At 42.4% G+C, this 14,353-nt stretch overlaps 1 protein-coding gene across 1 annotated transcript in view; it reads left to right on the top strand.

Annotated features, from left to right (window-relative positions):
- The first annotated feature begins 2,151 nt into the window (after window positions 1-2,151).
- INSR (insulin receptor) overlaps window positions 2,152-14,353 on the top strand; it is a 129,837-nt gene continuing 117,635 nt past the window's right edge. Inside the window, exon 1 of the mRNA XM_075611227.1 lies at window positions 2,152-3,513. Coding sequence (XP_075467342.1) covers window positions 3,384-3,513 — 130 coding nt within the window. The 5' untranslated portion in view covers window positions 2,152-3,383. The remainder of the gene's footprint in view (window positions 3,514-14,353) is intronic.

Consider the following 14,353-nt stretch of genomic DNA (forward strand, 5'->3'; position numbering starts at 1 on the left):
AAATATATATATATACACACACTCTCATAGTAGGAATAAGTGCTTTTACCATATATAATTATTATATTATTATTATTAAATCCTATATTTGTAAAGTGCCAACATATTCTGCAGCGTGGTACAATGGTGAACAGGGACATAATTTACATAAACTTAAGGACAGACAAGCGCAGACAGATACAGTGGGTGATGAGGGCCCTGTTCCTGAGAGCTTACAATCTATAATCCTTATTTATATCACTCAGTTGAGGGTTCTTTTCACTATGATTCTGCACTGCTTGTTCTAGTCTCACGGACACCTCCGCTGGCGGGAGGCATTGGTCAGGGTTGGCGAGGAACCTGTTGGAACAAACACAGCATTCTTGAGGGAACCTTCACAGATAACGGCTGGAAATGCGTCAAATAATAGGAAAATAAAGATATTGATATTGACGGGGTTGGAGTGGGTAGATTAGCAATCTGCATGCAGATTAACCAGTTCAGTGACTGCCTCTTTTCTCTGCCACTTTCCCCGGGACGGTGAGAGACGGTGAAAGAGATCAGGTTTTGGGGATATCCCTGCTTCAGCACAGCTGGCTCAATCAGTGGCTCACTCATTGACAGTGCTGAAGCAGGTATATTCTTAAAACCTGAACTGTTGGTGGCCACTCCTGCCCTATTACATCGCTGACCCCTCTGGCTGTGATTAGCATCTACGTATAGAAATGTCCCCAATGTTTATACAAAGCTATTTTCAGATTGTCAGCATCCCGCACCTCTGCCCTCGTTGTCCCCCTTTCCCCGCGCTCCCCACTCCCTTTCGTGTGAGCGGAGTAAAGTCACCTTGAAACTAATACGGTACAGAAAATCCACCAGCTGAAAGGAACACGTCTCTGTGTGACCATGGCAGTTATGCCTTGGGAGATATAAACACGATGACAATATGTGGCAGTGTTTGTTTGGTAAACACAGTAGTTTGATCCGTCCACTTCGGACTAATCGCTTCCTGGTTAAAACATTATAAAATGAAGTTGTAACAGTTTCTCCTTCTCGGTAAGCGGATGGGTCCCCTGCCAATATCTTAACCGGTTCTGCCCTGCATGTGCCTCCGGCGCATTGCGCGGCCCTCTCCGGTGCTAAATGGGTTAATTATTCAATATGTCACAATTGTTTTTTTAAATAATAAGAAAACCCAGTAAAATGTTTTTGTTATCGGTTTGTTTTTATTCCTTTTGAAATGTCCATCATGTCGTTAAATGTTTTATATATTTTTTAACACTAACAGTTTTGCTGAAGCAATATTTACATGAAATATATAGGTTAATGATGCTGATGGGGGGGGGGGGCTCAGTGAGTAAAGACACTGACTGATAAGAACAACTTTATCAGTTGGTTCTAATCCCATCGGCTCCTTGTGACCTTGGGCACGTCACTTTACCTCCCTGTGCCTCAGGCACTAAAATCATAAATTGTAAGCTCTGCGGGGCAGGGACTGTGCCTGTAACAATCCTATGTGCTGCGTACCGCAAACTATACTGTAATTGGGATGCACTTTGAGTCCCGCTGGGAGGAAAGCGCTATATGAAATAAAGTTGTTATTATTATTGCTACATATAGTGGGGGAAACTTGCAGTCACACAGAGCTTACAGCCTACCATCAGTAAATTGTGTTTGTTGAATGCCTTTGAAGGAGGTTAATCCCCTCCGAATCCGAGTGCTAGCTCCTTGACCAAGCCCCTCCCTGTGCTTCATAAACCCAGAAATCTAGACGGCAGGGCAAAATTTCCTGTACATTGCTGTGTAGCCTATAGAAAAAAGATATTATTATATTACAAATGGACACACTCTATGTATGTCTCCCCAACGCACTTAATAGATTGTCACCTCTCCAGGGCAGAGACACCTTTCAATTCTTTGCACTGTTACGGTGATGGGAGCCTTCTTATTTTGCACCGCATATCTATTGCTTAAATCTGTCTACAATATAAAGTCCCACAGCCTTTGTAAATGTATATCTTTTCCAAATAGCCAGGTGCAATACCACTCCTTTTATACGGTGCGTTAACCACGCCGCTTTTTATTCTACCCACCCACCCCTGTCGTCTGCATTTTAGCATCTCTCACTGCGCCCTACATACACGGTTGTACAAATACAGAATATTCAGTGTGGCTGTCCAGGCACTGAATCCATTCCATTCTCCACACTCCACACCAGATATTGCTAGTGTTTTGTCTCCTATCCCAGCTGACTAGCAGCTCTTGTTTACTGGATGGACACAGTGGCTGGAAGGGGGAGAGAGAGAGACTTTAGCTAGAACTAGTTATAGATATATATTTATATATATTTTTCTGCAGAAACCACATGCTTTTTGTCCTCTCTCTTTTTTTTGTTTCATGATCTGGGGGGAGAGAGAGAGAGAAAGAAAGAAGATATCAACTTGATGTATTATGATCCCACTGGTAGTTGAGGCTTTTGCATGCCTGAGACAGTGGGGTTGAAGACATTTTTAAAGTGATCCAGCCTTAGGATCAAGCTCTGGGACCCATGTAGGAATTCACACATGCATTTCCCTGCTGTGGACACCATTTCAAGCTACAAAGGCATCAGAAATTTGCATTGTTCGTGTTGTGGATACTACCCAGGAATTAAACCCAAATAAATCAACCTAAGGAAATATGCATTATGCATCCCACAGCCCCTGCTGCTAATTTGGAGGTGGAAAAGGGATAAAAATATACACATGAAGTTTTGCTTTTTCCTGCTCCAAGAAGGAAGTGATCATTTTTGTTTCTTGTGGCATATCCTGGATTATTATTTTTATTTTTAAAGGTTTTTTTTTTAACACCTTTTTCTTTTTCCTGTGTTCAGTGAGAAAGGAAAGAGGAAAAAAAACAAAAAACAAAACTTGGCTGTAGAATACATAAGTCAGAGAACCTATATAACCAACCCCCTGCAGGGGAGAAGGGGATTTTTAGGCTTGTGCGCATCCAGGAGTCAAAACAAGAACTCTGGAGATTTACATAAACAGGGAGATTTAAACAAAAAGGGGAAAAGAAAAAAAATCTCCCACCAGGAAATCCTACAAGGCAACCAAGAATTTCTACCCTATTGGGACTCTCTAAAAAGGGGAATTATATATAATTCCCCCATCTGTCTATTTTGTTTCTTTATTATTTTTAGACTCCCCCATTGCTACAATTCGAACGAATCATGAGGTCTCAGTTCTTGATATCTCAGGATCACACCATTAAATAGGACACATTGGGATTTCTTGGTATTATTTAGGGGGGGGAGGGGGAGATCTGTGGTATTTGTTCCGGATAGTCCCCCCATTCCGTGGAGGACTCCCCCCTCCACCCCCCAAAGGATTTGTACAGAGTGGCAGCAGAACCCACGGTTGGGTATGGGACAGGCTGTGATGTGGGGTGAGGGGCACCCCAATAATAACCCCAATCCCAGGATGTGCTGGAAGACTCTTCTGGGATTTTTTACTATCTTCATCTTGATTTTCTGTGGCCAAAGCAATGGTGAAAGTAAGTATGATTAATTGATATTAATGTTTCTATATCATACAGCAACATGTACTACATATACACAGTGTATTGTGTTTACATTGGTAAATCCAACGTTGTACTTTATGTATATGGAAATGTGTGGGATATATAATATCACTTTTGTAAAGTAAAGATCTCGAAGGTATATATTCGTCAACATCTGTGCATGTGAGATATATATATATATATATATATATATATATATATATATATATATATATATATATATATATATATATATATATATATATATATATATATATATATATATATATATATATATATATATTAGTATGTAGTAATATGCACCCCATGCAGTGTGTGCTGGGCTGTAATGGCCGGCCCCAGCTCTGTGTTGTGTAATGGGCTCCTGTCTCCCTGGCATTTCGTTATGCAGCCCCCGCACCCTCCTCGGCTCCTGTGCTTCACATTACACCAGAACACCAGGTTTACTGGAAGGTGCCTCTCGTTCTGTCGATGGTTAGGCCTAACGCACCTCGGCTTTGCGTGAGCCGCCTTGCCCTGGTAGCGGCGAGGAACAGCGGGCACATCTAAACTAGAGGCGGCGGGTTTTGCGCTTGATGACAGGCCGCACTTGTTTCGGTAGGGATTGTAAACACAATGAGGCCGGCGCCTGTCATGCCCTGAGGGGCGGGTAAGGGAGACAATCCAGGCCCGGGACCTCTTGAGGCCTACTTGTATTTATTCTCTGTAATTGGATACAAATCACTTCTTCACTTCTTCTAGACGGAATAATTATAATAATCGTATTAAATCCATCTTTACTGATTACAAACATGTTTTGCTGCTGTTTTAAATATGGAGAGAATTCTATATTTAAATGCATGGCGAATATATTGCTATTTCTTCCAGTTCCCTTCATCACTTCTCCATATAACGCATTATGTATTTATGTATCGGTTGTATCATAGTTATAAATATCATCCCAGCAAAATGACATTTCCCCTTTCCATTTTTTATTTTGCATAAACATTTTTGTTTATTGCAAAGAGTTTGTGACCTGTATTTACAAAATGTAAATCTCTATCCCTTTTACCAATGTACAGTCGTAACTAATTAGTGGGCTATAGCAAAACGTAAACACTTTTGTCATGTGTTTTATTTAAAAAAAAGTGTCCACACGGGATAAAATACATGAGTTATCACTATCATTTTATGGAAGGCTATAAAAGAGTTGGATGTATGCGTTTTTGATATTCAAGCCAAAAGCAAATAGCAAATATATTATTCTGTATTATGTCTGTTGCATTGAGTGACAAGCTCTTCTTGGATGTCAAATCTATCTAAATAAAAACAAATGGGTAGGTTTTGTAAACTACAGCTAGTAAAATATATGTTCAGAATCAGCTGAGATGTTTTGAGGTTTGTCTTATATATTTTATTTATGTATAGTGTAATAAATTCCCAAACAAATAACTTATTCTAATGCCCATATAACCGCTCCCTATAACTCCTCCTATTGCCCCATATAGCTGGTCCCTATAACTCCTTGTATTGCCCCATATAACTGCTCTTTAGACCTCCTATTGCCCCATATAACTGCTCCCTATTACCCCATATAACCGCTCCCTATTACCCATATAACCGCTCCCTATTACCCCATATAACCTCTTCCTATAACTCCTCCTATTACCCCATATAACTGCTCTCTAGAACTCCTCCTATTGCTTGATTTAACCCCTTCCTATAGCTTCTGTTATTGCCCCATATAACTGATATATATATATATATATATATATATATATATATATATATATATATATGTGTGTATATGTATATAATTTATTTATTTTTGTACCGGCTGATGTGTATACACTTTGCTAAAAGGCTGTTCCAGGTACCCACTACTCTTTTAGTAAAGGGATTTCTCACGTTTCCCCTAAGTTTGCCGCCTCTGACCTGTTGTGGTATTTAGTTTTCCACAAAAAATATTTTTCGCATGTCTAATTTTTTTTTTCAATGTACAAAAGTATGTGTGAGTATTAATGTATTTATACCCCTGGGGTATGTCGGAGTCTCATACTCCGCTCTCCCACCGCTGTTCTAGTATGTACATGTCTGTGCAGCTACCAGGGACATACCAAAATAGTATGAATTTAATGCGGCAATCCAGCCTGGGGGTCCTCCAGATCGGAGCCACCTCCAGACACTCCTCGGTTCCCAATATACAGTAACATAACGATATAGATACAGGGTTTAAAGTTCCCTCTTGGGGAATAAATATGTCTGGCAAATATTGTGGGATCCGCAAGCCAATAAGAAGCCGCAACATCATGCGGCTTACTATGGTTCAATGCCAGCCGCCATTTTTCTTCCATGAGTAGCACGAGCACCTTCTCTGGGAATAATTTCGGGGACAGCTGAAGATTAGTGAGGTTCAGAACTCTAGGCCTCCCCCTGTCCCAACTATGTCAATAAACTATTCTCCTGTTTTTGTGGGACTGCTGCTTTAAATCTCCCAGTCCATCTTGGCTTTCTGTGCTGGAGTTGCTGTAAACTGAAAGCTGTGTAACACCTTCTCTGAGATTTGTTACTTCTGTTTCGCTGGAAATATCTAAGAGCTTTGTGAATTAGGAACTAACATAGATACAATTACAGTGTGTAGAGCTCCACAAGTGAGGTTTCTCCTTCACATGTACAGAGCTTCCCAAAACTCACAGGTCTCTCCTTCACATGTACAGAGCTTCCCAAAACTCACAGGTCTCTCCTTCACATGTACAGAGCTTCCCAAAACTCACAGGTCTCTCCTTCATGTGTACAGAACTTCCCAAACCTCACAGGTCTCTCCTTAACGTGTACAGAACTTCCAAAACCTCACAGGTCTCTCCTTAACGTGTACAGAACTTCCCAAAACTCATAGGTCTCTCCTTCACATGTACAGAACTTCCCAAACCTCCCAGGTCTCTCCTTCACATGTACAGAACTTCCCAAACCTCCCAGGTCTCTCCTTCACATGTACAGAACTTCCCAAACCTCACAGGTCTCTCCTTAACGTGTACAGAACTTCCCAAAACTCATAGGTCTCTCCTTCACATGTACAGAACTTCCCAAACCTCCCAGGTCTCTCCTTCACATGTACAGAACTTTCCAAACCTCTCAGGTCTCTCCTTCACATGTACAGAGCTTCCCAAATATCACAGAGCTCTTGTTTATATGCACATGTTTAATAGGTTAAGATAAGGTGGTTTGGAGGAATTGTATAATCTTTGCCTAATTTCTCTTGTGAGAAGACTGTTTGTACCCTCTGGCATTGGGATTTACATGTACATTGCCAGTGGAAATGACTTCTCTTTTTATAAAGTTACGTTGCCATCATCAGACAAACAGATAAAAGTACATTGCACGAAGTATCCAATTAGACTGTCTAGAGGCCCTGGCCATAATTAAGAAGTTCACATTTTCCATAGACTACAAGCAAGTGAAAGATTAAAGGGTCATTGGCTCTTTCTATTACATTGATACATTAACATTTCTGTTTTGCTATACCCACAAAAGCGTTTTTAACGTTAACACCTCGTCCAATAACAGAACATTTATGGGGGATCTCAAGTGAAGGGTAAGGATCAGGGTGAGAAGGGGAATGCGCATGGAGTTTGGAGAGGAAGAAGTGTTCTAGGAGGCCTTTAAATGACTCTCTTTGTATTGCTGTCTGTGTTTAAAAACAAGTCACCAAGTTTGTGAGGTTGAGTTATTTAGTGTAAATAATTTGACAGGTCAGTAGTCTTTTTGTCTGTTTTTGAAGGTGTGTGTTTTAACCTCTCCACTGCTGGGAAGGGTGTTCTTAAACTGCCGCAATGTGCTTAAAGCAGGGGTTCTCAAGACCACCCCCCCCCCCCCCAACTGGCCAGGTTTTCAGTATATTCCCCCTGCTTCAGCACAGGTTACTTAGTCAAAGTCAGACTGAGCCACCTGTGCAGAAGCAGGGATATCCTGAAAACCTGACCTGTTGGGGGGGGGGGGGGGAGTTGAGACCCCCTGGATTAAAGCATTACTTGGTATGCATCTTGGCTGTCCCACGTAGCTGGTGCGAAAAAGTATTTGTCAACATTTCTATGCATCAGTGAATTTCTTTATGTTCTTTCCCTCCGTTTTAAGTAGAATTCTAATTTTATTAGCTTCCGGCATAAAAACAGATTGGGGGGGTTGGGGGGTCCGTGTAAATGCGATCTTATCTGGTAATTGTTGATCTTCCCCTCTACTTTTGTGGCTAATGATGGCAGAGTAGTTTGTTTTTAAACAACAAACAGAGGGGGGAGAGTGTGTGGGTGACCATGCCTCCTGTACCCAAACACACAACAGTTTGCCTAATATGTTGTGATAAGACTGTTTGGTAAACATGGAACATGTCGTCGCCATTAGGACATTTTGATTGTACTGGGAAGTTCATCTGTAACGGAGCAGCTCCGCCGACAGTGATTTATTTATTTATTTTTACCCCTTCGATTTTGACATGGGTGGGATGCAGGGGGTCAATTGAGCTGAATTTCAGCACCTGAAACCCCCGTGGTTCCCTCTCCCGGGGAAACAAAATGTCTGTTTAAAAACCTCTCGTGTCACGCGGGCCAAAGGGGAAGCTGTGGCGTCAACCGTTGGCCAACGTGGCGCAGCGGGATTTAAACAACCAGGAATAGCCGGGTGGCTCCTTCTCTGGTAAGTGTCTCTGCATCCAGGGGGTCCCCAAAGATGAGATGAACACGGCCGAGCTACAGAGACACACTGCTTGCCACCTATCTGGAAAAGAAGGTGTACATTGAAGTTGGGATACACCTTTAATAACTCTGGGTGTAGGAAGGACTGTGTTACAAATGTATAATACTTCCTCTCTTCTCGCAGCATTTTTACTGAGATTGTTAGAGGGGGGAGGAGAAGCAGCTGTAATGATCTAAGCCAGGGGTGTCAAGCTCAGTCCTCAAGGGCCACCAACAGGTCAGGTTTTATGGATATCCCTGCTTCAGCACAGGTTGAGCCACCTGTGCTGAAGCAGGGATATCCATAAAACCTGGCCTGTTGGTGGCCCTTGAGGACTGATTTTGACCCCCTTGATCTAAGCGCTTCAGGGTTTTATTCAAGGCAGTTAGTGTTTGCACCGCCATACACACACTTTGCTTTCTATTGCATCATGTTCAGTTTCCAAACGGGACGGGTCCCTTTGGCTGTGGAGGGGAGGGGGGGGGTTTAACGTGGCAGGAGGGGGGTTACACGTTTCATGGCATTGTTACTCCCAGTTATTAGGATTAAGCTTTTGAACGACAGAAAAATAAAAAAAAACATTAAACAAAAAAATAAAAACAGATAAAGTTCAACGCAGCTTGGTTCCAAAGTTCTGTCCCGCGGGTCAGCAAACAGCGTGGAAAGGCAGATTGCTTTTGCTGTTTTGAATAATCAGATAAATAAATAATATAAAAAGCAGATTAGCTGTAAATCTGGAGTTTGGGGTCACGCTGGGTTTTGGCATTAACAGATTAAGGAGAGGTATCAATTAACACCTTTTGATTTATGACTGCTAGCGGTTTGAAGTTCTGCAAAGTCACACCGCTTGGGAAAGCTGTATTGGGTTTTGATTGTTAGAAACTTTGACGCTTTTAAAGGTCACTTTGTTTTTTTTTGTTATCCCCCTGCGCGGGATTAAGGAATCACAGCCGAGCTGCGCGATATAAAAAAAGAACATTTACGGAGGGATTTCGCTGCCTTTAAACACATGTGTTCTAAGAGCTCGGGTTTGGGTGTTTTGAAAATCAGGAAAAGTTTTTAATTTTAACATTGAGAATTTGAGGGGGCTTCAGGGTAATAAAGTCGTTACTCTACCTGTATCCCACCCTGACTGTGTCAGAGGCCGCAGATTGTCAGGAGGAGTCAGTCCCCTCTTAGGCCTGGGAAATAGTGGTGTGAGCAAGGCTGAGCCGCGCTCACACTTGGCACTGAACCCCTGCCGCCGCAATGAGAGCGGCTTTAGCAGGGGCTCGCACTCGCGTCCGCACGCTTGGGGAAGCGTGTGTCTCACCAAGATTTCAAATTTGGCGCTCGCCGGAGCGCAGGGCCGGTCACATGAGCGGTTCGCCCAATGAGGGCGAACCAGCTCCGTGACGTCACTGGCCCGCCCCCGACACGCCCACGGACGGCGCGCTGTGTAAGGCCAGGGAAAGCACCGCTTTCCCTGAGCCTCAGCGCGCCTCCGCACTGATAAAATCACCCTGTCCCAGGCCTAATGTGCATAGAAGGACTTTAAAAATTATTGTAACGTGTGTGTGTGTGTTTGTGTGTTTTCCAATAACCACGTCCCTGCCACATCCTTCTAAAATCTTTACTCATTACACTTTTTTTTTTGTCTTTGATAGATGGAAAAATAAAAAATACACATATACTAAAAACTTTCATATGTACCCACGCCATCTCTGCTTACATAACTTTCCTCGTTGTGGCTTCTGTGTTTGTGCAAACATTTAGCATCAATATGTGTTATTTTGTCAGTCACAATATGTTTAAAGCAGCAAAACGTGCGATCTTGTATGTTTTTTTTTTAATTTTTAATAAATCATTTCTGTAGTATTGGACAATACTTACGGCATTTTGTTTTCATTATTATTCAACTCTTAATGCCATTTTTAATGAGTTTTAAAGCATCCTTTGATTTCTATAGCATTAGCCCACCTCCTCAGCAGTGCAAGATATTTGCAACACTTTCCTGTTTGTGATCATTTGTTGCAAATGTTCCCAGCAGTTTGAGCTGTAAACTGTAAGGATAGATAATGCTACCTTAGTAATAGAATATATTGTAGCTGCTAAGTTATACCGATGGAAGCGGCCATTATGTTGGGCACACAATCAGAATTTATAATAGGAGCACCAAACGATTGCCAATTTAGGTAGGATTGTAGAAGTATATATTCACATGCTTTACATATACAAATAAGAAAAGGAAAAAAAAGGGAGGGGATGTAGTATTGCTGCTTTAACCCCTACGCTGCCAGAGAGGCCTGCAGCACATTGCATTCCTGCACAAAAACTTTGACCAGCTGCCGTTCTAAAAACCTGGGGTGGGGGGGGGGGGGTGAGTTTATTTTCTTATAGTCATTGGCCTACTGTATCATCTCAGGCCGCAGTCTTTCTATTATAGATTGTAAGCTCTTTGGGCCAGGGACTCCATTTTCTATTGGTTTTATGTCTGAAGCGCTTATTCCCATTACGTGTTATAATATTGTCACGTGTATTGTAAAGCGCTATGTACTGGGAGGGGCTATATAACTAAAGATATACACACGTACATACATAGCCAACATGAAATGTATGTATGTTTTTATTTGTATGGCGCCAGCCATGTACATAGCGGTTCACAGCAGTAATACGCGTGGCATAATGGGAATAAGAGCTTCAGACCTGAAAGTAAACATTGGGAAAAGGAGTCCCTGCCCTGAAGAGCTGACAATCTAAGTAAGGGGTGCTCAACTCCAACCCTCAAGCCCCCTCCTCCCCCCAACAGGTCAGGTTTTTGGATATCCCAGCTTCAACACAGGTGGCTCAATCAGTCCTGATTGTGCCACCTGTGCTGAAGTAAAGACTGGTTGAGCCACCTGTGCTGAAGCTAGGATATCTTGAAAACCTGACCTGTTGGGGGGCTTGAGGACTGGAGTTGAGCGCCCTGCACTAAGTGATACCAAGGAGATATCCATGGGAATGCACCTGTTGCAACGAATTGATGCTTTTTCTTGAAATCCCTTATCAGACATTCTCGAAATCTCCGGCAGAATTTCATAAAGGAACAAAAAAAAGAGCCTGCATCAATTAAAATGAGATGAAAAGTTAATGAACCAGGAAAAACCGTTACAGATATGTTAACTTAATGACTTTTCTGTTAATCTAACTTTTAACTTTCATTAATATATATATAGATATATAAATATATGACAGAAAACACAAAGTATACCGCATCAGCACAAATAATAATGGTTGTCCAAAAACTGTCAGAAATGTGTGATAAAATATCAAGACAGTGGTGCTCAAGGATAGAATTATTATAGCACAACAAAAAAGTAATGTTATAACAAAGCACACGGGCATACCAGAAAAGTTATTAGTATTACAAATGTATTGATTATAAAGATAAAAACAGGGGGAGAAATATAAAAGAGGAGGGGGACTCTCAACTGACAATGCAAATATACGATGAGGACAAAAGCACACTAAGTGGTCAATGAAGTCACAGATGGCTATTGTGATAGACAACCAAATGCACTCAATCCAAAAAATTGGCAGCTCAGTAAAAGGCACTATTCTATAGAATGACACGTTACTGCAGACCTATGTACTATAGATGAAGATATGCCTGTAGTATTAACCTAGATTCACATAGAGACAATGTTGCCTGGGGTAATATCAAATTTATTATATATATATATATATATATATATATATATATATATATATATATATATATATATATATATATTTATTTAGTACAGACACCCCTAAATCTCATTGATTTTGGTCCATGGATGTGGATATCTGTTTGTAATGGTTGGTGGTCATCAAGACACCCTAAAAGAAAATAAAGAGAATTGCATAGTGACTGCACATACAGTACAGGGCCCTGTAAAGTTTAAAATGTGCAGTCTCTATGCAATTCTCTCTCTTTTCTTTTGGGGTGTCTTGATGACCACCAACCATTACAAACAGATATCCACATCCAAGGACCTACCAGTTGTATAGGGCAGGGGTGCGCAAACTGGGGGGTGCGCCCCCAAGGAGGGGCGCAAGATTTTCTTGGGGGGAAGGAAGGGGGTGCATACAGAGGCTCCACGCTCTTCCCGAAGGCATTTAAATGAAATGCCGGGGGAGCTTCGAAGGCCTCTAAGGTTCTTTACCTTGGCTCAGACGGCTTCTGGCGACGTGTCATCATGGCAACACAGCGTCATATGACGTCAGAACGCCGGAGCCAAGCTAAGGGGGGGGAGAGCCGGCAGGTGAGGTAAGAAAGATTGCACACCCCTGGTATAGGGCATGATCGGGCTGATCTCTCTGTGGCAACCCCGATCCAACTTCAGTTTCCCGTGTCCGGAGCACCAGTGGCGTCTTGCGATTCCTCCAGGCACGATCCCGGGACACGGAAGTGCCGAGGTATGGTGTCACTCTGGCGCCGCCTTTATTCGGTTTATACGTACAGTATACATTTATACAGTGGTGCTTTCCCTGCCTCATATCCAACGGTCGTAATCAAGGCGGCTTTAATGAATTCATTTTTTAAAACAGTAGTGTCGCTGTTTCTGACTTTTAAAGAGTATTTAGGATGGAGAAAAAAAGCTATTCTGACTATATCTGCACGAGGTTTATTCAGTATTTGATGCTTAGAAAGTGGAGAGGGGGAGAGGCTTCATACAATAAATCACGTCTCTTTATATACAAGCGGGACCATTAAAAGAGGGGAAAGTAGCAGTGTTCTGGGATGCTAAATGATGACGTACTGTGTTGTTTCTCAGGGCCCCCAAGTACCATCTCACGTCACAACACTGAAGAGGGAATGGTAGTTTAGGAACGCTGATTATTGTGTCTTTAGGGAGAGTTTAAATAAATTATTGAAACCCCATAGGGCAGGGGTGGCCACCAACAGGTCAGGTTTTAAAGATATCCCTGCTTCAGCACAGGTGGTGCAGTATTTGACTGAGCCACTGATTGAGCCACCTGTGCTGAAGCAGGGATATCCTGAAAGCCAAAGGTGGCCCTTGAGGTCTGACGTTGAGAACCCCTGCCCTAAGGAGTGTCTTTATTGCGGAGCGGCTGGGTGTCTGTGTATGGATCATGTGACTGTGTGAGAGGGTGTGTGGGGGCAAATAGCTTTCTTAATATGGATGTTTTGTTTTGTGGCTCACAGCATGTTTTGGGGAAGATGTCTTCACCCCTTAAAAGAAACAAAGTGGGTCTCCTTATCACACACGGGATCAGCGTCGCCAGCCAAAACCCCTCAATATTTTTTGGAAACCATTTAACAATCGAATTGACTTCCTTAAAGTTATCAAACTGTGCTAATAGCAAAGATTTGGCTGCTTTTGTTTCTCTGGAAATTACTTTAATTTCTTGGGGGGGGCCTCTGAATGGGGCAGAGTTGGTCAATCGAGTGTTATATTTACTCTTGGCCTACAGTCTCCTCAGCCGATAAGGGGAGGGGGAGAGTGGCCAGACGGGGCTTTGCCCGTGCAAACTTTTGCTGAACACACAGTGAAATTAGACAGAAGGGAAAATGCGTCCTTCCAACATCTCCGCTCATCATGTTTACTAAGTCACTTTAAATAATGACTTACAGATACGTCTAGTTTTCTGTGGATTCAACAGCAAAGCAATGCGCTGCTGGTGCTTCTGACTGACAATGTTAAGGTTAATCACCGAGGCATCGAATATACAACACAGGGAAAGGATCCTCTGTTCTGCAGAGCTTACAATCTAAATACTGGGCGGTTTTGGTGGTATATTAGCAGAAGAGTAAAGATTGTCGGTGGGGAAGCCCTTTTTCCAAAGACCGTACAATCTTGCTGGTTTATACCACAGAGCTGGGCTCCTCTCTTGGCCCTGCAAGAGGTTTGTAAGAGGATACGCGTGAGGTTACGTGTACATGATGCCCGTGTCTCGTGTTTGATGCAGGGATCCGTGTCTGTGTGTGATGAGGTCACGGCTTGTTTCAACAGGGAACTCGATATTGAGAGGAGATAATAGGGCAGCAGCTCCTGATAACCTTTTTGTGTGTGTGTGTGTGTGTGTGTGTGTGTGTGTGTGTGTGTGTGTGTGTGTGTGTGTGTGTGTGTGTGTGTGTGTG

The sequence above is a fragment of the Ascaphus truei genome, chromosome 8 (genome assembly GCF_040206685.1).
Source record: "Ascaphus truei isolate aAscTru1 chromosome 8, aAscTru1.hap1, whole genome shotgun sequence".
NCBI classification, from domain to species: Eukaryota; Metazoa; Chordata; class Amphibia; order Anura; family Ascaphidae; genus Ascaphus; species Ascaphus truei.